Source organism: Babylonia areolata, chromosome 33 (genome assembly GCF_041734735.1).
Source record: "Babylonia areolata isolate BAREFJ2019XMU chromosome 33, ASM4173473v1, whole genome shotgun sequence".
In the NCBI taxonomy this organism is placed as follows: Eukaryota; Metazoa; Mollusca; class Gastropoda; order Neogastropoda; family Buccinidae; genus Babylonia; species Babylonia areolata.
In genome coordinates this window covers 14,087,508-14,110,744 of record NC_134908.1, presented here as the reverse complement: position 1 = coordinate 14,110,744, position 23,237 = coordinate 14,087,508, and the positions used below count along the sequence as shown (strand labels likewise).

The 23,237-nt window shown below is 40.9% G+C and overlaps 1 protein-coding gene across 1 annotated transcript in view; it reads left to right on the top strand.

Moving 5' to 3' along the window:
- The first annotated feature begins 3,311 nt into the window (after window positions 1-3,311).
- Window positions 3,312-23,237, top strand: part of LOC143277270 (prolyl endopeptidase-like) — a 41,883-nt gene continuing 21,957 nt past the window's right edge. Inside the window, exons 1-11 of the mRNA XM_076582060.1 lie at window positions 3,312-3,418; window positions 13,255-13,382; window positions 13,917-14,012; window positions 15,549-15,717; window positions 16,209-16,310; window positions 16,986-17,128; window positions 18,037-18,152; window positions 18,631-18,680; window positions 19,005-19,100; window positions 19,532-19,639; window positions 22,698-22,802. Of these exons, the coding sequence (XP_076438175.1) occupies window positions 3,347-3,418; window positions 13,255-13,382; window positions 13,917-14,012; window positions 15,549-15,717; window positions 16,209-16,310; window positions 16,986-17,128; window positions 18,037-18,152; window positions 18,631-18,680; window positions 19,005-19,100; window positions 19,532-19,639; window positions 22,698-22,802 (1,185 nt within the window). The 5' untranslated portion in view covers window positions 3,312-3,346. The remainder of the gene's footprint in view (window positions 3,419-13,254; window positions 13,383-13,916; window positions 14,013-15,548; window positions 15,718-16,208; window positions 16,311-16,985; window positions 17,129-18,036; window positions 18,153-18,630; window positions 18,681-19,004; window positions 19,101-19,531; window positions 19,640-22,697; window positions 22,803-23,237) is intronic.

Here is a 23,237-nt window from a genome sequence, read left to right as displayed (position 1 = left end):
ATGGTACTGGTCTGGAGTTTTATTAAAATTCCAAAACTTTTCCATACCTTAAGGGAAAAACATGTTTTTCTAAGACTTTTCCAGCTCTGGAAATGGTTCTTTCATTTTTCTCAAGACATATCAAGACTGGTATCAGCCCATCTGTGACTTGGTGCATTTAAGTATTAACAAAAACTATCTTTTAACACATAAGATCAAAACCTCTGAACAGTTCAGCACTGGACCTTTAAATACAAAGCACCATCATCGACAAACAGTTCAATCATATATTTTCCAAAGAACCAATCTACTTACCTAAAGACTATCGAATCATCCTTCATCCACTCTTGTTAACACGGTAATCTTCTGTGAAGCATAGAATTTATTTCAATATTACATAAACTTGTTTTGCAGTGAGTTAACAGATTTCATGATGATTCAAAAACAACTGCACTGAAAGCATTATGTCACTGATAATCTGGTCCTGAAATACACATTATCTTCTTCATTACCTCAGCCCAACCCCACCCTGAATCCTTCAACCCCCGCCCCCTTCCTCAAACTCTCTCCCCAACCCCACTTCCCCCAAAACAGTTTCATTTGAACAGTTTAAACTTTTTAAAATACTGTTGTACTGTGTCCTTTGGGTAGGGTCGGGTAGCCAGACAGGTGGGGTAGTTTTCTGGCTGTTCCACCCACAGCTTGTGGTCAATCTCACTCGCCGTCAGCGTCTTTGCCAGCTCTGACAGACTTGCTTCATCTTTTGCCTGAAAATGAAAGAAAATGTGGGTAGTTTGATTGCAACAGCATATGATTAACAGAGACTCAAGAGTTTTTTAAAGATTTTTTTCTCTATATATTTTCACTGGGATGCATATATAAATCTATTCCATCTTTTCATACAATAAACACAAGTGTGTAATAAACAGACAGTGCAAATAGAAACAGATTGTTGACATACTCATATACATGCATTAGGTGAAATTCAGAATTTGTATAAGTGTTTGTGTGTGTGTGAGTAAAAAAAATGTTTTCCCCTACAATACAAATCAATGTAATAATTTGTTGCTGCTGCTGCTGCTGCTGCTGCTTTGTATAAATATAGTCAGTGGATCACAGTTCTTGGGAAATGCAAGTCATTCAGTTATCCTTGTGGTATTTAATGATAATAAGAAATCAAATAATGTCCGATAGACAGTTTCATATATGTGCTGGTATGGAAGTTTGGGAGTGAGAAGTAAGCGAGTTTTGAATGATGTCGTGAGTGTCTGCAGTAAAGTTGTGGGAGTGAGACAAGCTAATATGCAAGAGCTGTATGAAAGGCAAGTGTTTCAGAAAGCCAGGCAGAAAGTACTATGAACTGCTGCCATCAGGATGACACTACAGAAAGTTTAAAGTAAAATCCAGAGCTCAGGAAACCTTTATACCACGCTCAATTCACCTTTTAAATTCCTGAGAACTATCATGTAAATTGGTATGAACCTTCACCATCATGTAAATTGGTATGACTATTCTCAAACCGATTTAGGTAAATTAATAGCAATGCACAAATTTAAAACACAGAACAAAAGCTTCCTGTAGATTTGACACATAATCTTAAAGCATAAATACAACACACTTTATATTGTAGTAAATCCAATGTTCATATATTCTCAAGGCATCATTGATCACAGGGTTTCTCCACAGAATCTATTACTAATCAACCTGTGTTTGTGTGTCAGTAAATGATAGACTCGACTGTACAACTAGCATTCTCAGGAAATACATCCAATCTTGAAAGAAAACTCATCAACAAAATGTTTTTATTGAATGCCTCATGCAAACCTGTAAAAAGTGTCCCTCTCCTGCTCCCCTCCTAAAATTACGTTCATTTTAACAAAACCTATGTAGCAAGAAAGGTTTACATAGTAAGAATCTGATACAAACTTAAGTTCTTCCTTTTACCCCCCCCCCCCCCCCCCACCCACCCTGGGTTCGGGCACTAGCAGGTCTGCACATATGTTGACCTGGGAGATTGGAAAAATCTCCACCCTTTTCCCACCAGGCACCGTTACTGAGATTTGAACCCTCAGATTGAAAGTCCAATGCTTTAACCATTTGGCTTTTGTGCCCGTCACCCCATTGGTCAACATTTCAACAGCGCCCGCCACAGTCTCAACCATGTCAAGGTTGCAGCTGTATGGCAGAACCAACCTAACAGAACATACAGAAAACACCAGGAGTCCCACATAATCGCTCCCCTTGGCACACTCCACCCAGTGGGCCTCAACACAAGAGAGTGACCAGTGGCATCACCAGCCTTCCCTCCCCCCCCCAACCCCCCCTCATCCCCTGGCCCCACCTCTTTTCTAACCACTAAATGCTCTTCCTCTTCATTTCCCTTCCCATCATCCCCCCCCCCCCCCTTTTTATTTTTTTTTATTTTTATTTTTATTTTTTTTAGCTCATCCACTCCATACCCCTTCTCCACCACCTTCCTTCCCATTCTGGATCTTCTTCTCACACACCCTCTGAATCTACTCATTTCTCTGTTCATCCTCACCTCCTTTACTGATTGATACTCACCATATTCAAAAACTTTTCTTTTACCTCTACTGTCATATCCATCTGACACAGTCCCTGAGGACAAGACCTATGGTCTGAAACATTGGACACCTTTCATCAAAAGTGAGTCTTATTTTACAACTTTCTCCATTTGGTGTTACAACAGAATCATTCATGTGTGTCTTTTTCACAACCTTTCAATTATGAATAGAAACAGACATAACAGGTCACACCATCATAATCTTGAATATTTTGTGTTAAAATTGTTCGTCTGTCAAACACAACAGTTTTACCTCTAATACAACTTTGTGCATTCTGTCAACATCTGCTAGATACTGCTGTGTATCTTGGGCAGTATAGAAAAGGTGGATGGCAGCAGAACTGGCATGGCAGGCTTGGGCTATCAATGCTCCCAAAGGCCATTTCTGCACTTTTACCAAATCTCCACGTACAACGACGTACTGTACGATGTTTGACATTTTATTCTGAACGAAGGATCTTTTTCTAAAGTCGATCGTGATGTTTTCAATGTGAATTTTCTGGTTTTAAGCTGACGAAAGAAAACGAAACAAACTTCTCCGCTCAAGTGGCGGCCATCATTGTTTATCCCGCAACAAGGTATCAGCTTAATTAATATTGGATTGGTCGATGATGTTCTCTTCCGGTTGACCATTCCTTGTACCAACGTTTCTGATTGGGTGAGCGGACGGTGTCAGACATGTACATCGTTGGGCTATCTGCTTTCTTGGGTCTGCTGGCAGCGTTGGTTGCTTACTTTGTTTCAGACCACTTTTTGCGGAAAGACACTGAGGGTAGAAGGGAAATGGGCCGAAAGCTGACTTACCCTGATGCCAGGCGAGACGAGTCTGTCGCCGAAGATTATCATGGGACAACGGTATGTTTGGTTTTATGTTTTTTGTCAAGTTGTTTGGCAGGCAGTGTAGTTTGGAGCCGTGTTCCAATGTTTCTGTAATCATGACATAACAGTTCAACAGCCAACACCGGTCCGACGGTTTGGCCACCTAACGATGAGATGTAGTAGTAGTAGTATAGGGACTGGCAAGTCATCTGCCTAGACCTCTCGGCCTTTTTATGTCCCCATCGAATCTTCATCTTCACTTCTTCCATTTTATTTTATTTATTTATTTTCTTTGTTGTTGTTGGGCGGGGTACGCAAGTATACTTCTGTAAGAAACATTGTTATATTCATCATAATCAAAAAAAATTTCTTTTAATATGGTGTTGGTGTCAAGGAGATTTTTGAACGTGTTAGTATTTTGCGCAAGTTTAACTTTGGTTGGTAGTGCATTCCATGTTTGGTTAGCCAATGAATTTTTTCGAATGTTGGTGTTGCAGTGTTCTAAACAGATTTTCTTAACTGAGTTCCTTGTACTATCATAGACCGACATTCTAAAGATATGTCTTGCATTTACATCATTTATGTTATTTAATATCTTATAAGTTTCAATCAAATCTCCTCTTACTCTTCTACCATTTAGTGAGTGTAGATTTAAGTATGTAAGTCTTTGTTGATAACTCATATTCATGCATTCTTTCACAGATCACAGAATCACAGAAATGTTTGGCTATAGGCTAAAAGCCTTTTGCCCTCATAATCAGTGTCCATTTATGTGCTTTTGGATCACTTGTGAACAGACCCTTGTTTAAATCTGGCATAGTGTATACTACATAAGTACATTTATCTACAGCTCAATAAAGATTTAACTCTGTGGAAAATACATGGTCCTTAAACTTTTTGTCAATGTGATTTTTTAAGGCGTTTACCGATGGTGCATTGATGGTGTCATAGGAAAGGTTATTCCACAGATTTATGATACAGTTAGTAAAGAACTTGCGGAACTGGTTAGTTACAAAATTAGTTTTGTTTATTTTGAAGTTGTGCCCTCGAGTTTTATCGTAGTTAGCCATAGTAAACAAGGAAGAGGTGGTGCAAGGATCATAAATATTGTGCATGATCTTATATACTTCAATGAGATCACCTCTTAATCTTCTTAACTCTAGGCTAGGCATATTAAAAAGAGCCAGGCGCACCTCATAACTAAGATCACGAGTACTATTAGTATTACTAGTTATACACTTGGTAAATCTGCGTTGAACACCTTCAATCATATTTATGTGCTTTTTAAGGCAAGGGCACCATACTGAGTTTCCATATTTTTTGGGTCTAACCAGAGCTTTGAACAATGGAATCATAATTTCGGGAGATTTATTAGTTATAGTTCTCACAAGAAGACCAGAAATTTGATTTCCCTTTTCCACTATATTATTTATATGTGCCTCGAAGCTTAGTTCTGGATCCATCTTGATCCCTAAATCTTTTTCAGCAATTGTACTATCCATTGTTCGAGTTACCCCCTTTTCCTGTATTGTGTACTGATACTGTGGATTATTTTTTCCAAGGTGCAGAACTTTGCATTTCTCGCTGTTAAATTGCAACAGCCAAGTATTTGTCCATTTAACCAGATTATGTATACACATTTGTAAGTGATCTCTATCTTCTGTATTTCGGATGGCAGAGTAAGCCTTGGTGTCGTCTGCAAAAATTTTTACTTTACAATCTACCTCACCAGGCATATCATTTATAAAGTATATGAACAAGATTGGGCCAAGAACACTACCTTGTGGTACACCACTAGTTACCTTAACCTTTGATGATTTACTACTATTTACACTTACAAACTGTGATCTTCCATTTAGAAAGTCTCTGATCCACGATAGTAGCTTGCCTTTTATCCCATAGCCTCCCAGTTTATTTATGAGTCTGTGATGGGGAACTGTATCGAAAGCTTTCCTTAGATCAAGGTTGACTGCATCGACTGGTACCTTCTCATCTAGCATGACTAACCAATCTTGTAATTAACAAGTAGTTGTGTAACACATGAGCGCCCTCTGGTAAATCCAAACTGTTCTCTAGATAACAGATCATGTTTGGTTAAATTTTGGCAGAGAGCGTCTCGAATAAAACCCTTAAAAACTTTACAGACAACTGATGTTAGGCTGACTGGACGATAGTTACCCGCAGAATTCTTGTTACCTTTCTTAAAGATAGGTCATACTTCTGCTTCTTTCCAAGTTTTTGGTACTGCACCCTTATCTTGTGTTCTATCAAACAAGATCTTAAGTGGGTGAGCAATAACTTCAGCAAGCTCTATTAATACTCGTGGGTGTATCTCATTAGGTCTTGGGGACTTCGATGGGTTTAGGCTCTTTAGAGCTTTTTTCATCTGTTCAACTGTGACCTCCACGTTGGAAATTTCAGTAACCTCTGTCTTGCATAAAAACTGAGTTAACTCTGGAACATTTATGTTACTCTCCTCGGTAAAAACACTAGCAAAAAATCTGTTTAGCATAGTTGCTTTTTCTGAGTCATTTTGTGTTAAGGTACCATGTTCCTTTAATAGATTAGCAATTGATTCTCTTGGCAGAGTTTTACTTGCAACATAACGGAAGAATCCTTTTGGATTATGCTTAGATTCTTTAACTAATTTAGTTTCCTTAGCTTTCACGTATTTTCTTGACTCCCATGTTACCTGGTTTCTAGCACGTGCATACATTTTATAGTTCTCATTAGTGGGATATTTCTTGTATTTTTTAAAGCCTCTGCGCTTTTGATGAATTTTATCAAAAAGTGAATGGGGAATGGGGTCTCGTCTTTGTTTATTGGAGGGTCCTTGTTTGAATGATTTTTTTGGAATAAATTTGTTCATGGACTTTATTATTACATCATGAATAAGTTCCCAGGTTTCATCCACAGATGTCTCATTTGTTAAAAGATCGTCCCAGTTAATCTCACCTACGTAATGCTTCATGCCTTCGTAATCTCCTTTATCTAGTTGATATTTCACGGAGTGACCAGATGGGTGTTCCCACTTGATCTGAACATCAAAGTAGAGGGCAGAATGGTGGCTCTTCCCTAGAGGGGGCCAGTAATCCAAAGTGTAGACATTTTCATATGAGTTAGTAAACAATAGATCTAGCACATTGGGTTTTTGTAAACCTCTATAATGAGTGGGCTCGGAAGCCATTTGTACAATGTAATTTTGTTGAACACAATCCAAAAATTTCGTAGCTGGATGGTCCTCATTTTTACAACTTACCACATTTTGCCAGTCAATTTCTGGATACATGCAATTAAAATCTCCAGAGACAATAACCTTGTTTTTAAAACTGTTAAATACATAGTTTATTAGTTTAATTACACTAGCATGATCCTCATAATCCGAGTTGGGAGATCTGTACACTACTCCAAAAATGATGTGCTCGTTACTACCAGGTAATGATATTTTACAAAAAATCGAAGGAGAAAAGATCCTTTCAGTTTCTGCAGTCCTGGACACCTCCCACCCTTCCCACACGAACAATTTCGTTGCTCTTCTTTGGACCCTTTCTATTGCTATGGATTGTCTCTTAAGGTATTGGTGCCACACAATATTACCATATTCAACATGCAATTTAACTAATGCTTTATATAGATTGAGAAATATATCTTTATCTAAGTAATTGAAGGTTCTCTTAATTACACCAATAATTTGATTGGCTTTATTTATAATATTATCAATATGTGTATCAAACTAAAGGATAGTTTATTGTCAAACATTATTCCTAAGTCTTTCTCACTATGGCATTTCTCAATATTCGAGAAATGATGCAGCTAGTAATGTTCGATCCATTCATCACTTCCAATAGTGTCCAGTTATTGATGCAGACATTTATTGACATTTTTAATATAAAAAGAGAGCACGGAAGATGAGAAGAAAACAAGAGAAAACCATGCTGAAAACTAAACAGAACTGTATGGCATGGGCAATATCATATGAAGTATGAACCCACACTTCTGTGTCGCACCTTTTTAATTCTATGTTAAAGTTACAACGATTTGCCAAGAAAAAACTGGCCATGGAAAGCTTGCAAACCACTGAAAGTATGATTATTTATACTGTACTGCTATATATATATTGAGCTTAGACTGCACTTTTTGAAGTGAAAATTTGTATAATTTGTATTTCTTTTTATCACAACAGATTTCACTGTGTGAAATCCGGGCTGCTCTCCCCAGGGAGAGCGTGTCGCTATACTATAGCACCACCTTTTTTTTTTTTTTTTGTATTTTTTCTTGCGTGTAGTTTTATTTGTTTTTCCTATTGAAGTGGATTTTTCTTCCAAATTTTGCCAGGAACAACCCTTTTGTTGCCGTGAGTTCTTTTACGTGTGCCCAGACCACCACTCAAGGTCTAGTGGAGTGGGAGAAAATATCGGCGGCTGAGCCGTGATTCAAACCAGCGTGCTCAGATTCTCTCGCTTCCTAGGCGGACGCATTACCTCTAGGCCAATGAACAATGTCCACCAAAATCACACACACACACACACACACACACACACACACACACACACACACACACAGAATTAATGGATAGACGTTAAAAGAACGAGCATGGTGTGACTTATGCAGTGTTTCTGCTCTGGCAACTTTATATCATTATGATGGGCTCAGCTTCTGTGCTAGCTAGCAGATGAAAAGTTGTGTTCTATCATCACTTTTCTCCCCATTTTATCGTAATACTTGACCAGTTATTACCTGGAAATGAAATAAAATCTGGGTCAACATGGAATGTACACAGTTTCTAGGTCTAACTTAGTCTTTTCACATTTTGTCATCTGTGATAATGAGAGCAAGGTCAACAGCAGCTTCGAATCATGAAGCTGGAAAGGTATATTGCTGTGTCATGGACGGAACATTTGCAGTGTGATCATGAATAACTCAAGAAGACATAATACCAAGCTTTCCCATTGTTGTATATTTGAATGCTTTATCTGAATATACATTTTGAGAGAAAACTTACTTGCTGTGAATGCATGAGGAGCACAGACTGAACTGTCATTGAGCATATAGATATATATACAGTGTATGTGCGTTTGTGTCTTTGTGTTTGTGTGTGTGCTTTTTCCCCCCTGCTGATCATGGACTGCACAGTAGGGAACGAGTGGTGACGTAGCGTTCCTAAGAAACAGGAGTGATGTCCGCCATGATGATAATACAATGATAAGAGGTCTGCGTTTCCGGTCCTTTCGTTTCGTTTCTCATGTCAGTCGAATTTATTATTTGAGTATGGAAGAACTCAGGGTGAAGGACACATAACTTAAGTAGTAAATCAGTTGGACACAAAGGCTAGATCAAGCGTGTTAATTGGTTTTGATCCAAGCAATTCAAAGGAATGAGAATGAGTTGGATCCCATCTCGATTGTGTGTTCGGTGTGAGCTCTTACACATTTGAGCAGTTCAAGCGCTTCACTGAAAGTGTAGAAGCACACATGCAGTACACCGATAGCTGGATACAAGATTTACGATAACAGTCAGGGCAGTCGTAAGACTAAGAATCAAACTAGATTTCTCACTCCAGCCTCAGTCTTCTCTGAATGTCATTGGTTCCTTCAGCAACCATTGTCTCTGAGACTCCAAGTTTCTTTGTGTGCTGCCTTTAAGACTTACATGATCACTGGTGGGGATAGTACTTGGCTGACTTATTTTGATCAAAATCATGTAAAAAAAAAAAAAAAAAAAAAAATTTTGTTTTTTTTTTTTGTTTGTTTCTTTTGTTTTTATTTTTCTAATTCAAGAGTAAGTCAATAAATGGCCATGACAGCAAGGGATGAAAATGCTGCATTGAAAGATTTTTCTTCTTCCTCGTTCGCCTCCCATTAGATGAACAGCCCGGTGTCCTCGATAAAGGCTGCCATCCGTCGCAGCTCCTCCAGGGTGCCGTACAGTTTGGCTTCCATTGCTGTCGGTGTTGGCCAGTACTTCCTCCTGGATGCTGCATGTGTCCTACAGTCTTGAAGGATGCGGTCAGTTGTCATAGGTCCCTCACCACAAGGGCACTCTCCACTCTGTCCAATGCCAAATTTTGTGTGCATGAGGTGGAGCAGGTGGTTGGGTCCAGTCCTCAGGCGGAAGATCTTGACCTGTTCTCGTCGTTCCAGCAAATGGTATCTGTCTTCTGGGTTATATTTGGGGTGCTGAAGGCGACACTTTATTCCTTGCTGTGCCTTGATGATTGTCTTGATTTCATTGTATGACACCAGTTTGTTGGCCTGCTCCTTCTGTGCACCGTCTTTTGCCAGAATGTCCACTTTTTCGTTGTCTCTGATGCCACAGCGTGCTGGTACCCATTGTATCACCACTTTCTCCACTCTGGCACTCGGGGCAAGAAGGGCTGAAGTGAGATGGTTCTGTTCTTTGCAGCGGGAGTTCTTGAGGGCTTGGAGTATGGAAAGAGCATCTGAGAACTCCACCACCTGATAATTTTGCTCTTTGTTTTTTTGTTTTTATGTATTGTCACATGTGTGCATGTGTGAGCATATCTGTTACTGTGCCAGTCAGTCTGTATGAGAGTGTGTGTGTGTGTGTGTGTGTGTGTTGCAATTGTCAGCTGTCACTGTTCCATGTCATCACAAACATGACTGATAATAGCATGGACATTATAGAATCATTCTGTCTGTGATAAAATCAGTGATGATGATAATAGAAACTGATTAATATTATGTGTTTGTGTGTGTGTGTGCGCGCGCGCACACACACACACGCGCGCGTAAGTTATACACTCCCAAAGGCTAAATGAGAAGCCACTTTTGCCATGTACAGTAATGAATAAATCAGACAATAATGATGCCCACTGTCACTACATGGCTGGGTTGGCTGAGATCTGAACCCCTGGTGGGGAACTACTATAAAGATTTAAAACTTCAGCAGCTGTAAAGTTTGGGGAAAAGGCCAGTCACATGAGTACCATCTTACTGCATGATTTCCCAAAACGTGACAGAATGAGTTATGTTTGTAATCCTGCTGGCCTCATACTGTCACATGTCTGTTCATCTGCAGTGTGATTCATGTATCTATTATTTTGCAGTTGATCTGTTTACTTTTGTCTGCTTGATCTAGTAATCTGACAGATTTTACCTCCCATCTCTCTCTCTTTCTCACTCTCTCTCTCAATATATATATATATATATATATATAAACACTGTATATTTGCATTTGTGACACAGTCTTAACATATTTTCACAATGGTATTTAAAAAATGACCATTTTGACAATGTACTCAACCATCCACAGTTATTCATTCATTGCAGCTGATAAATCAATGAATAGTATTCTGTTTTAGACTCTCTCAGCATGTTACTGTCTGTTACTATTAGCAGTGGTCTTGTTGCCTTTTACTGGATCAAACATAAATTTTGCTATTACTTTACTCCTTATGAGAACAAGTCTAAAGGTGTGGTTCTTGTTTTGTACACAACTACTTGTGCTTCATGATTACACAAATGTTTGTCGTCAGTTCATTACAAATTTGACCATACAACACTGAGCTAATTTCTTTCATCTGTAACTTCCCTCTCAGGTTTCTGTTTTCATATGTATGCCTGTTTATTTCTTCCCTCATCCCATCAGTTTCTGAATGTTCTGGCAGTCAGTTCTTGCATCCTCAAGAGCATAAGCTGCTGATACACTATCTTGTTCCATTTCTGGTTCAACATCATGGGCCTCAGGCTCTTGTTCCACTTCATTTTCTTATTTCATGTTACTTGAATATTACTTGCATGTCCATTTGTGTGTGTATCACCACTGTATGTGTGTTGCAAGTTTTTCATCAGCATGGTTGTAACTCTCATGGTTGAAATGGAATGAGTATTTTTGAAAATTACAAATTGTATGTCTCACACCATGGCGATGTATGTCTGTTTTTTATTCAAATGGCTTACCATTGTATGTGTGTTTTCTTTTATTTGTAGTTTATGCATGTTGCTGTGTGCATTGAGATACAAAGAGACAAGTCAGATAGGGAGAGGAATTCCCATCATTTAATCATATTTAGAGTTTATTAAACTGCCTGTTTCCAGAACTGATTTTACAAATTACCATTCGTTTTATAATGGAATAATAAAATCAGGTATAAAATATTTTTGATTACTGGATTTTTGGTATTTGAAGAAAGATTTTTTTTTTTTTTTAAAAGAAGAAAAAAAAGAACCCATTTATTTCCACAGAGAGAGAGAGAGAGATTTGTTCTCAAAATCATTTATTCTTGTTCAAAATTCACACACAGAGACACAAACAGTGAAACACTGACACATGTACACACACACACACACACACACACACACACACACACACACACACACACACACACACTCTGATAGATACACAAATATAATAAACAAAAATCCTGTCAAGCATATTGGCCGGCTTAGCTGTTGTTCAAGAATCCAACCAACAGATGTGGTGTGTCATATAAGTGGATTTGCCCGAACGCCGTGCAGTGTCTTAAAGTAATCAAAATTGATAGCAGGGTGTTACTGGTTTGAATTCAGTTTCGTCTCCTTGAGAATCGAACAGAAAATGACATTCGTGACATACGCTTGTACGACGCGGACATTCCTGCACACAGTACTCATCGGCCACCACGACTCACACACAAAACACACACAAACACAGAGGAAAATGTAAATCCCGCTAAATACCTCCCTGACACTAGTGACAGTGTCTTGAACTATCACGCATACCATCTCAACTGTGATGATGGTTTTGCATGTGATCGCTGCTATCTGAACTCAATATCTTGTGACTTCTACGTGCTTTCAAGTTCTTTTCTTTCCACTTTAGAGAATTGGAAGAATGTCATTCCCACATCATTTTTCAATTCTTTGATTATGTGATTATGCGAAGCGTTGTTGCAATCTACAAGACATCAGCGAACTCACAGCCCTGAAAGCATTGATAACGCTTAGGATCACGGACGGCAAGTTTGTTTACATGTTGGGTATGACCAGAATGGCGAACAATTCCACAGTCCATTGCGCATGGCGTCATTCGCTCATTCCCTACTGCATGATCGACAAGTAGGCTGTTACATGTGTTGGCACTTTTACCCTACCTCAGGCAGCCGTAGTCCACTTTTGGTGATATGCATGCTGGGTGTGTTTCCATAACCCACAAAACACTGACATGGTTTATGCGATCTTTAACATGCCCATTTGATGTTCTACATGTGTATTCACACACAAAGGAGATCAGAAAGTTGCAGGTCTACACATGTTGACCTTGGAAATCAGAATCTCCACCAATAACCCATAACCCACTAGACAAAGGTGGAATTTGAACATAGGACCCTAGGTCTAGAAAAACCACTATTTCACCTGTCACCTTGGAGAGTAAGATCATAGAATACTGCTCAGAATTAGATCAAGGTATTTTTGTTGAGGATTTTACAACTACAACTGTATAAGCTTTTGTTTCTCTTGTGTATATATTGTATGGTTTTGTATAAGCTTGACGATTGCAGATTAGTATGATAATGATGAATGGGCCTTGATAATTTGTTGAAAATGGTGTGATGCTTAATGACTAAGTCAAATAAGAATCTATGATCAAGGGATGGTTTTAGATTTCCTCCTATGGGATTAAACATCCATGGCATTATTTAAAGTTCATAGCTCTTTACTAAACTTGGTTTCGCTCAAAATCACTGTCACTAATAAAAAGTTAGTAGTATCAGGCTTCAGTTTAATCCTCTCCTGTCTTCATGACCTCCAGAGATCTCAACTGCTGCTTGTTTTGTGCAGTGGGCTGTCTTGGCTTGCCCTGCCCAAGCCATTCTCCAAGCCATTCTCCTTCAGTTCTTTGAATTTGGAACATTTGTGGTGGTTGTTTTTCAGGTGGCTGATCCTTACCGCTGGATGGAAGATCCAGACGCGGAAGAAGTCAAAACCTTCGTCGATGCCCAGAATGCTTTGTCTATACCCTACATCAGAAAATGTACATTTAAATGTGGTATTGGAGCAAAGTAAGTTGAACATTCCATTCTTATTCTTGTGAAATTAGCAGTACGCTTACGGATGTTGTGTGTGTGCGCGCTTTGATTGTAGTCCCACACTGCTCATCCTGAATCCCCCAGTACACATGGTTAGATTTGGATGAACTGTGAACCATGCTTCTGAAGGATTTTAACAACCTGTCAAATTGCCAGGCATTTCAGATGGGTTACTGGCATTTTGAATTTCTGGCCTTCAGTGTTTATGATTTTTTGTTGTTGCTGTTTTTGTTTTTCTAAGTTTTTGAATTTTACAAATAAAAACCAGTATGAACTCTGCCAGAAGTGGAAGATGTCTTTTATGACATATAGATAGGGTTAAAAACTTAAGGAAGGAAAATGAGGAAGAGAGGCAAACATAGGCTGAGAGATTGGACAAGCAAATTAGAGCAGTGAGAAAATATATATGCAAACTCAGAAAATAAAAACGACACATAAGTTACAGGTACTCACCATACTGTTGGTATTGTTCTTGGTGTTCTGTATTGGCATTCTTTCTGTTTTCAGAGTCACAGAGCGTTGGGATTATCCAAAATATGGCTGTCCCAAGAAAAGGGGAGAAAAGTACTACTACTTTCACAACACTGGTCTTGAAAACCAAAGGTAAGCTCACTTATAATATGCTTGTCTGTGTGTATACATGTGTGTGCGTGGGTGTGCATGCATGCATTTGTGTGGGTGTGTAAGATCTGGAATTGACATAGATTGTTATTGTTAGTATATGGTAGTTATTAAAATTTGCATAAAATTGTATTTGTCTGGTAACTATGCTGGCAAGTTGACTCGATCTTGGATTAGTTAATAGGAATTATACCCTTGAAAGATGCAGTCAGTGTAAATTAGATAAATGCCTTCCAAACTTTCATTTGGGGGATATCATGTTTCAACAATTTAGGCACAGAATTGTAAAGTATGGTGTGATGATAGGATTACATTAACAGACCTGCCTAGTACTACGATTCGTCCGTAGTTTCTGCGCTTCAAGTCCCCTGACTATGGCACTGTGGCCGAGTAAAGAAAAACTACGATTTTGCCGACCGCGAAACCTAAAACACACACACACACATATGAAAGCTCATCTTCAGTGACGAATTCTTCAGAGACGATTGTGTGCAGTGCTTCTTAGCATCTGTTTTGTGTGTGCGTATTGCTGAGATTTCGTCACTTCATTGGAGATCAATCGATCCGCTTTACCAAACACGTGTGTGGCCTGTCAATTGGACGTCGGTTCATTTAACGATCGCTGTTGTTTTTTATCACACGCACGCACACACATGAGCGCGCGCGCACACGTACGCACACACACACACACCATGCATACACAGATCGACATACAAACGCACACTGGCAGATCAGTGTGCAAACACATTTTCCCATGCTTACATACATTACAGAGACGTGTGCATATACACATATACGTGCGTATACACATACACACGCGTGCGCGCACCTTCGCACACATGCGCAGGCATACATACACACACGCACACACACCACGCATACACAGATCAACACACAAACGCACACTGGCAGATGTGCAAACACATTTTACCATGCTTACATACACTACACAGACGCACACGCACATACATATACATGCACGTGCACACACACACACACACACACACACACACACACACACACCACGCATACACACTGAGATCGACACACAAACGTCAGCCGTTTTATGTTGATGATTTTGTCGCATGCTCCTTTTTTGTCTTCGGAGATTGGTATCTCTGTATGTGATTACTGAAAGCTTCTCTTGTGTTTGACAATTAGCCCTAAACCATGTCTTGGTTAGTACAAGGAAGATGACATGAAGAGTGTATTAAAGTGGAAATGCTGCCATGTCCATACTACTGAAAACCACCATAAAACTACTAAAAACTGGGGTTCTGCTACTGAGAGGTATTTGGGGGCCTTGGCAGAATATAGTAAACATTAGCATTACACAATCGTTACTACGTTAACCGTACTTACAAAAACAGAAGTATTATGATATAAGCTACTCATTGTGAAGCTTGAAATTTGTCAAGCATTTTGTTTTATCTGGAATAACTGTGTGTACACCCATGTAGTTCCTTATTGGTTGTTGAAATTAAAAGAAATACAGTAAACTCAACTGCTGTGTTGCAGTGTATTGTATGTGCAAGACACCCTTGACTCAGAGCCGAAAGTGTTTTTCGACCCCAACAAGTTGTCAACTAAAGGAACAGTCTCCCTGCGCTCCCACTACTTCTCTGAGGATGGCAGCATGTGGGCCTACAGTCTGAGTGAAAGCGGTTCTGACTGGATCACTATCAAAGTGAGTGTGCTGCCTAAGTTGGCACACATGTCTACTATACTGGAATGCCTGTATTTGTTATAATTATGGTAAAATATGAAAATCGATAAACCAGCCATGCACACAGACACACACACACACACACACACACACACACAGAGACAGACAGACAGACAGACAGAGACAGACACACACACACACACACACACACACACACATTCCTTTTGCTTTTTGGGTTTGAAGCAGGGATTCTGATATCTTGTGCAAATAAGTTCTGTTGCATCCTTAAAAAAAAGGTCTTTTTGTTTTTAACTGACTGGCTGTATTACACACATGCATGTAGGCATATATGCACATGCGTGCGCGCGCACACACACACACAGAGTTATTTTTGTTTTTGACTGACTGGCTGTATTACACACGCATGTATGCATGCACACACACACGCACACACACACACACACACACACACACACACACAGAATCCTCTCAACATTTCCTCCTGTGTTCAGTTCAAGAAGGCCCCATCCTCAGAGGACCTGCCGGATGAACTCAAGAACGTCAAGTTCACCAGCCTGGCCTGGACAATGGATAACAAAGGCCTCTTCTACAATGTAAGATCAGTGTCATTTACTGTTCCATAACAAACTAATGCATTTAGGCCTGTGGGCTTGCTTTGTCAGCCAAATTTTGCAGTTTGTACTAGGATGCCTCTGCCATGCACATCATCTGCTTAGCCAGTCACTGCAGTTCCCAACCTTAAGCCCTGAATAGCCGTTCTTTGACCTACATTTGCATGGACAAGTCTGCCAGGTTTTGCTGTGTCTTGCTGATACCTTTTGCCGGCTTTTAGACTTTATGTTGCATGTTTGCTTATCTGCAGCTTTCTTTTACATAGGACTTTTGCATCAACACTGACATTAAATCGATCATGCTACTCATTCATCTTTGATTAGCTACTTTTTTGTTCTCACTCTGTCTGGACCTCTGTGTCCTTTCTCTTTTTAGGTTTGAAGTGTAGGTTCTGATGTCTTCTACAATGTAAGTTCTGGTTTGTTAAAGAAATCTTAAGTAAAGTGTCTTGTGTTTTATTTTGGGGGTGGAAAAAATGTGTTTTGATTTGTAAAATGAGTGTATTGCATCTTTTTTATTTAATTATTCAAAATATGGTGTTTTGATTTAAACTGCAGGTGCTGTGGATTTTTGTTTGTTTGTTGTTTTTCATTTTAGGTTTCAGTTTAAAACAAGTGTATTTGATTTTTTAAAAATAAAATGGCAATTTATGACAGAGGTACCCTGAGACGGAAGGAAAGTCAGATGGAACAGAGACGACCTCTAACCTCCATCACAAGTTGTATTACCACCGTCTGGGAACTGACCAGAGTGAGGACATTCTGGCTGCAGAAATGCCGGAACATCCCAGGTGGATGATGTAAGAACAGAGAGAGTGTGTGATGGGTTTGTGTGTGTGTGTGAGAGAGTGAGTGTGTGTGTTATATTTATGTTTGTGTGTGCATGTTAATGTAATAATGATGTTATAATCAATATTTTATGTGGCATATAATCATGTATTATTCAGCTCAGTGCACTGAATACTCTCTACTCACACAATTCCTGCACCATGCACAATCACCACACATTCATAGCTCATGGAATGGGAGTTTGGGTGTTTCGCAAACTGGTTATTTTTTTGTAGAGTTCTTGTAGAGTAAAACCATGTTCTCCCAACAGTCTTCAATTTAAGTTTTGAGGTTTTAACAGCTTTTCAGTGGAGGACCAGAGAAAGACAAGAGTGGTCTGTGTAAAGAAAAGTGGGCAGAATAGTGAGTGGCAAGAACTGATTCTTTGTACAGAGCTTTACAGTCCTGGAAGTCTGGAAAAGTCTTGAAAAATTGAGAGAACCATTTCCAGGGCTGGAGAAGTCTGGGAAGATATGTTTTGCCCTTCAGGGTCTGGAAAAGTCTTGTAATTTTGATCAAATCCTTGACCAAATTACCATTCAACAAACAATTTGATGCATTTGAAAAACAAAAAGCAATCAAATAATACAAAAAGTGATGGAATGTCTGCCGATCTCTTTCATCAGTGGTGTTGAAGGTGAATTTTTTATTCAGGTTATCTTTGTTTCCAAACAGGCATGGAAAATGTTCAGTCTGATTTGGAAAAGGTCGGGGGAAAGTGTGGAAATTTGTTCAGTTTCATCTGTGGGAACTTTGGAGAACAGAAGAGTGGTACATGGAAATTGAAGCTAACAGGTCACAGAAGTGACCCATCAGAATAGTGACAGGCTAGAAGGTACAGTTTGTATGGCCATCACAGTTCTCTCAACTGTGTTTTCAGTGGAGCAGAGCTGTCGGACTGTGGTCGGTACCTGATCTTGAGCGCGCGGGAAGGGTGCGACCCTGTGAACAGTTTGTACTACACTGACCTGCATGCACTGGAGAACGGCATCACTGGTGAGGGATGGTGTGTGAGTGACAGTGTGAGTGTGTGTGTGTGTGTGTGTGTGTGAGGGATTGTGTTTCTGTGTGTATAGCTTGTGTAGTTGCAGTAGAAGCCTTCAGTTTCTTGTCTTTTCACTCAAAATGGTGTAAGACACATACACACAAAAAGCATGTGGGGAGGGATGTTGGGGTCGGGTGGGGAAGAGAGGATATATGAGGAATAGATGAATGTGAACCCACTGGGTGGGCGGTGCATGTGTTTCTTCATGACACTGTTCATTTTATTTCATCATCTTCGTTTTTTTCTAAATGGTCTTTGTTACTTTTCTTAAGGATCTTAGTTGTTTTTCTTCATGGTCTGTGTTGTTATTTCCTTATGATCTTTGTTATTTCTTCATGATCTTTGATATTTCTTTTTTATGATCTGTTTTATTTTTTTTTCATGATCTTTGTTATTGCTTCATAATCTGTTATATTTTTTTTTATTCAGGAAAGCTGCCCTATGTCAAAGTGGTTGACAACTTTGAAGCTGAATATTCGGTAAGTTTTAAATGATGTTTGTTTTGAAAGCTTATATGTTTTGGTACCATCTGTTAAGTAGTTGACGGTTGCAATAACCGATTGTTAAGAGTATTGGTCAGAAGGACCTGTGGTCAAAAACATTCATGTTCCTTATCAAAATTAGTCTTATTTTGCAATCAAGGACCAGTAGTCAGAAACACTTGCGCTTTTTATCACAGTGAGTCTTTTTCACAACCCACAGGGTTTTTTTTTCCCAGACTTTCTCCATTAGCCAGTTTTATAGTCTCAGTATTCATCTGTTGTTGTATTGCCATACAAAATGAAGTCTTTTTTCTGTGACAGTATGTGTACAACGTGGGCACCAAATTCATTTTCAAGACCAACAAAGATGCTCCTCTCTACAAACTGATCACTATCGACTTCGCCAACCCTGACCCCGTAAGTCGCATTCGGACAGCGAGTGGCAGAAAGGGGAGAAGGGCACAGGAAGAATTACAGAATGAATGAGAGTGCTTGTGTGTTTTTATGTGTGTGTTTAATGAGAAAAAGAATGACAGTGCTTGTGAGTCCATTTTTGTGTACATGTTTGGGGAATTACATGTATGTATGTAATGTTTTTGTATATGTCTGATTTTCATCCTGTGTTGTTTGTGAGTGTGTATGTGTATGGTTACTTTTTATGTGACATGTGCAGATCTAAATTTTGATAAACAGATAAATGTCAGTGAGTTTGGTAATGTGTGGGTGTTTTTGCATACAATCTGTGTCTGTCAGTGTATGCTTATACATCACACAAATTCATACACTCACACTCCCCTAACAAGCACTCACCACTGTCACTGACACAAGGGATTTGAACCTTGGGACAGGAGAACTGGGTGACACTGATAGAGGAGGATGCTGGAGGTGCAGTGCTGGAGTGGGCCACGTGTGTCAACTACAACAAGTTGGTGGTGGGCTACCTGCATGACGTCAAGGTAGGAACGCTGCAAGTTATTAACCCCCCAAACCCCCCATCCCCAGTGTGCGTGTCTTATTACCCTCCATCCCCAATGTGCATGTCTTATTACCTCCCCATCCCCGGTGTGCATGTCTTATCACCTCCCCATCCCCGGTGTGCATGTCTTATCACCTCCCCATCCCCGGTGTGCATGTCTTATTACCTCCCCATCCCCGGTGTGCATGTCTTATTACCTCCCCATCCCCAGTGTGCATGTCTTATCACCTCCCCATCCCCAGTGTGCATGTCTTATCACCTCCCCATCCCCAGTGTGCATGTCTTATCACCTCCCCATCCCCAGTGTGCATGTCTTATTAACTCCCCATCCCCAGTGTGCATGTCTTATTACCTCCCCATCTCCAGTGTGCATGTCTTTTTACCTCCCCATCCCCAGTGTGCATGTCTTATCACCTCCCCATCTCCAGTGTGCATGTCTTTTTACCTCCCCATCCCCAGTGTGCATGTCTTAACACCTCCCCATCTCCAGTGTGCATGTCTTATTACCTCCCCATCCCTGGTGTGCATGTCTTATTACCTCCCCATCCCCAGTGTGCATGTCTTGTTATCCCCATCCCCAGTGTGCATGTCTTATTACCTCCCCATCCCCGGTGTGCATGTCTTATTACCTCCCCATCCCCGGTGTGCATGTCTTATTACCTCCCCATCCCTGGTGTGCATGTCTTATTACCTCCCCATCCCCGGTGTGCATGTCTTATTACCTCCCCATCCCTGGTGTGCATGTCTTATTACCTCCCCATCCCCGGTGTGCATGTCTTCTTACCTCCCCATCCCCAGTGTGCGTGTCTTGTTATCCCCCATCCCCAGTGTGCGTCTTATTATCCCCCATCCCCAGTGTGCGTCTTATTATCCCCCATCTCCAGTGTGCCTCTTATTATCCCCAATGTGCATGTCTTGTTATCCCCATCCCCAGTGTGCGTGTCTTGTTATCCCCATCCCCAGTGTGCGTGTCTTGTTATCCCCCATCCCCAGTGTGCATGTCTTACTATCCCCCATCCCCAGTGTGCATGTCTTACTATCCCCCATCCCCAGTGTGCATGTCTTACTATCCCCCATCCCCAGTGTGCGTCTTATTATCCCCCATCTCCAGTGTGCCTCTTATTATCCCCAATGTGCATGTCTTGTTATCCCCATCCCCAGTGTGCGTGTCTTGTTATCCCCATCCCCAGTGTGCATGTCTTGTTATCCCCATCCCCAGTGTGCATGTCTTGTTATCCCCCATCCCCAGTGTGCGTCTTTTTATCCCCCATCTCCAGTGTGTGTCTTATTATCCCCAATGTGCATGTCTTGTTACCCCCCATCCCCGATGCGGATGTCTAATTATCCTGCCCCTTCCCCCCCCCTCCAGCCCCCCAAATCCCCAATGTGCATGTTTTATTACCCCCCACCCCCCTCCTCGATGTGTATGTCTTATTACCTCCCCATCCCCAGTGTGCATGTCTTATCACCTCCCCATCTCCAGTGTGCATGTCTTATTACCTCCCCATCCCCGGTGTGCATGTCTTATTACCTCCCCATCCCCAGTGTGCATGTCTTATAACCTCCCCATCCCCAGTGTGCATGTCTTATCACCTCCCCATCCCCAGTGTGCATGTCTTATTACCTCCCCATCCCCAGTGTGCATGTCTGATCACCCCCCCATCCCCGGTGTGCATGTCTTATTACCTCCCCATCCCCGGTGTGCATGTCTTATTACCTCCCCATCCCCAGTGTGCATGTCTTATCACCTCCCCATCCCCGGTGTGCATGTCTTATTACCTCCCCATCCCCAGTGTGCATGTCTTATTACCTCCCCATCTCCAGTGTGCATGTCTTATTACCTCCCCATCCCCAGTGTGCATGTCTTGTTATCCCCCATCCCCAGTGTGCGTCTTATTATCCCCCATCCCCAGTGTGCGTCTTATTATCCCCCATCTCCAGTGTGCCTCTTATTATCCCCAGTGTGCATGTCTTGTTATCCCCATCCCCAATGTGCATGTCTTGTTACCCCCCATCCCCAGTGTGCGTCTTATTATCCCCCATCTCCAGTGTGCCTCTTATTATCCCCAGTGTGCATGTCTTGTTATCCCCCATCCCCAGTGTGCGTCTTATTATCCCCCATCTCCAGTGTGCCTCTTATTATCCCCAATGTGCATGTCTTGTTATCCCCATCCCCAGTGTGCGTGTCTTGTTATCCCCATCCCCAGTGTGCATGTCTTGTTATCCCCCATCCCCAGTGTGCATGTCTTACTATCCCCCATCCCCAGTGTGCGTCTTATTATCCCCCATCTCCAGTGTGCATGTCTTACTTACCTCCCCATCTCCAGTGTGCATGTCTTATTACCTCCCCATCCCCAGTGTGCATGTCTTGTTATCCCCCATCCCCAGTGTGCGTCTTATTATCCCCCATCTCCAGTGTGCGTCTTATTATCCCCAATGTGCATGTCTTGTTACCCCCCATCCCCGATGCGGATGTCTAATTATCCTGCCCCTCCCCCCCCCCCCCCCCCAAATCCCCAATGTGCATGTTTTATTACCCCCCACCCCCCTCCTCGATGTGTATGTCTTATTACCTCCCCATCCCCAGTGTGCATGTCCTCACAGACATGTCTTTTTCTCCCTTTTTTTCTTCATTTTTTTTTCTTCTATCGTGTACTTCTGTAAGGGTGCCACTTGATGACCTGGCAGCCATTTTTCTCAGAACCTCATCTGTCTCAGGGTGTCGCTCACTTGGACTAAAATCTGAATCATTTGGCTCCTTGTCAATGTTGCTGTCATGAATTTGAAAACTTACTCCACCGTTTTCAGCATTTCAACATTTTCATTGTTAAAATTTAAATAAAGACTAACAAATGTAAATAAAACAAACATTGAAGGCTATTGAAGGGAAGTAAATTGTGAAACATGGTATGGATTGAGAAAACAGGGATATGGACAAATTTTGGACTTGGAGTCACTGTCTGAGTAAACTTTGAAGTCAGTTCTGAGAGACTTTACACTGGTTGGAGAGATTTCAGAATTGGTGGAACTTGTTGCAGAGTGAGTTGTTCATCCATGACTTGGAAACAGGGGCCAGGGAGTACCAGTTTCCCCTGGACGTGGGATTTGTCAGCAGCGTGACCGGTCGCTTCCGCAACACAGAAGTACTGCTTCACTTTTCCTTCTTTGATTTTTTTGTTTCTTTTTTGTGTTTGTTTGTTCCTTCTTTTGTGGTTTCTCTGTGTTTTTTGTAACAATGTATCACATTTATTTCATCAGACTGGCAGTCTGGCCACCTAATGCCCATATGTGTATTAGCCATCTGCTGATGAAATTTTGAAGTTTGTCAGTGTTTAACGTTGTCGCCAGATTTGTGTAATAACGGGAGGACAGTATATGAGGGGGCTCACAAGAAAAATAACTAATCAAACTGCCTTGTGGTAAGAACACTTTCATGTGAAGCTGCATCAAAGTCAGTGTGATTGAGAGAAATCCCTCACTTGTTCTCCCTTGACTCTGTGAAAAGTCATTGGGGTGCTGCATGCAAGAACTATTCACCAGGTCGTCTGCATTTAGTTAAATACACATGAAGTGGGTAA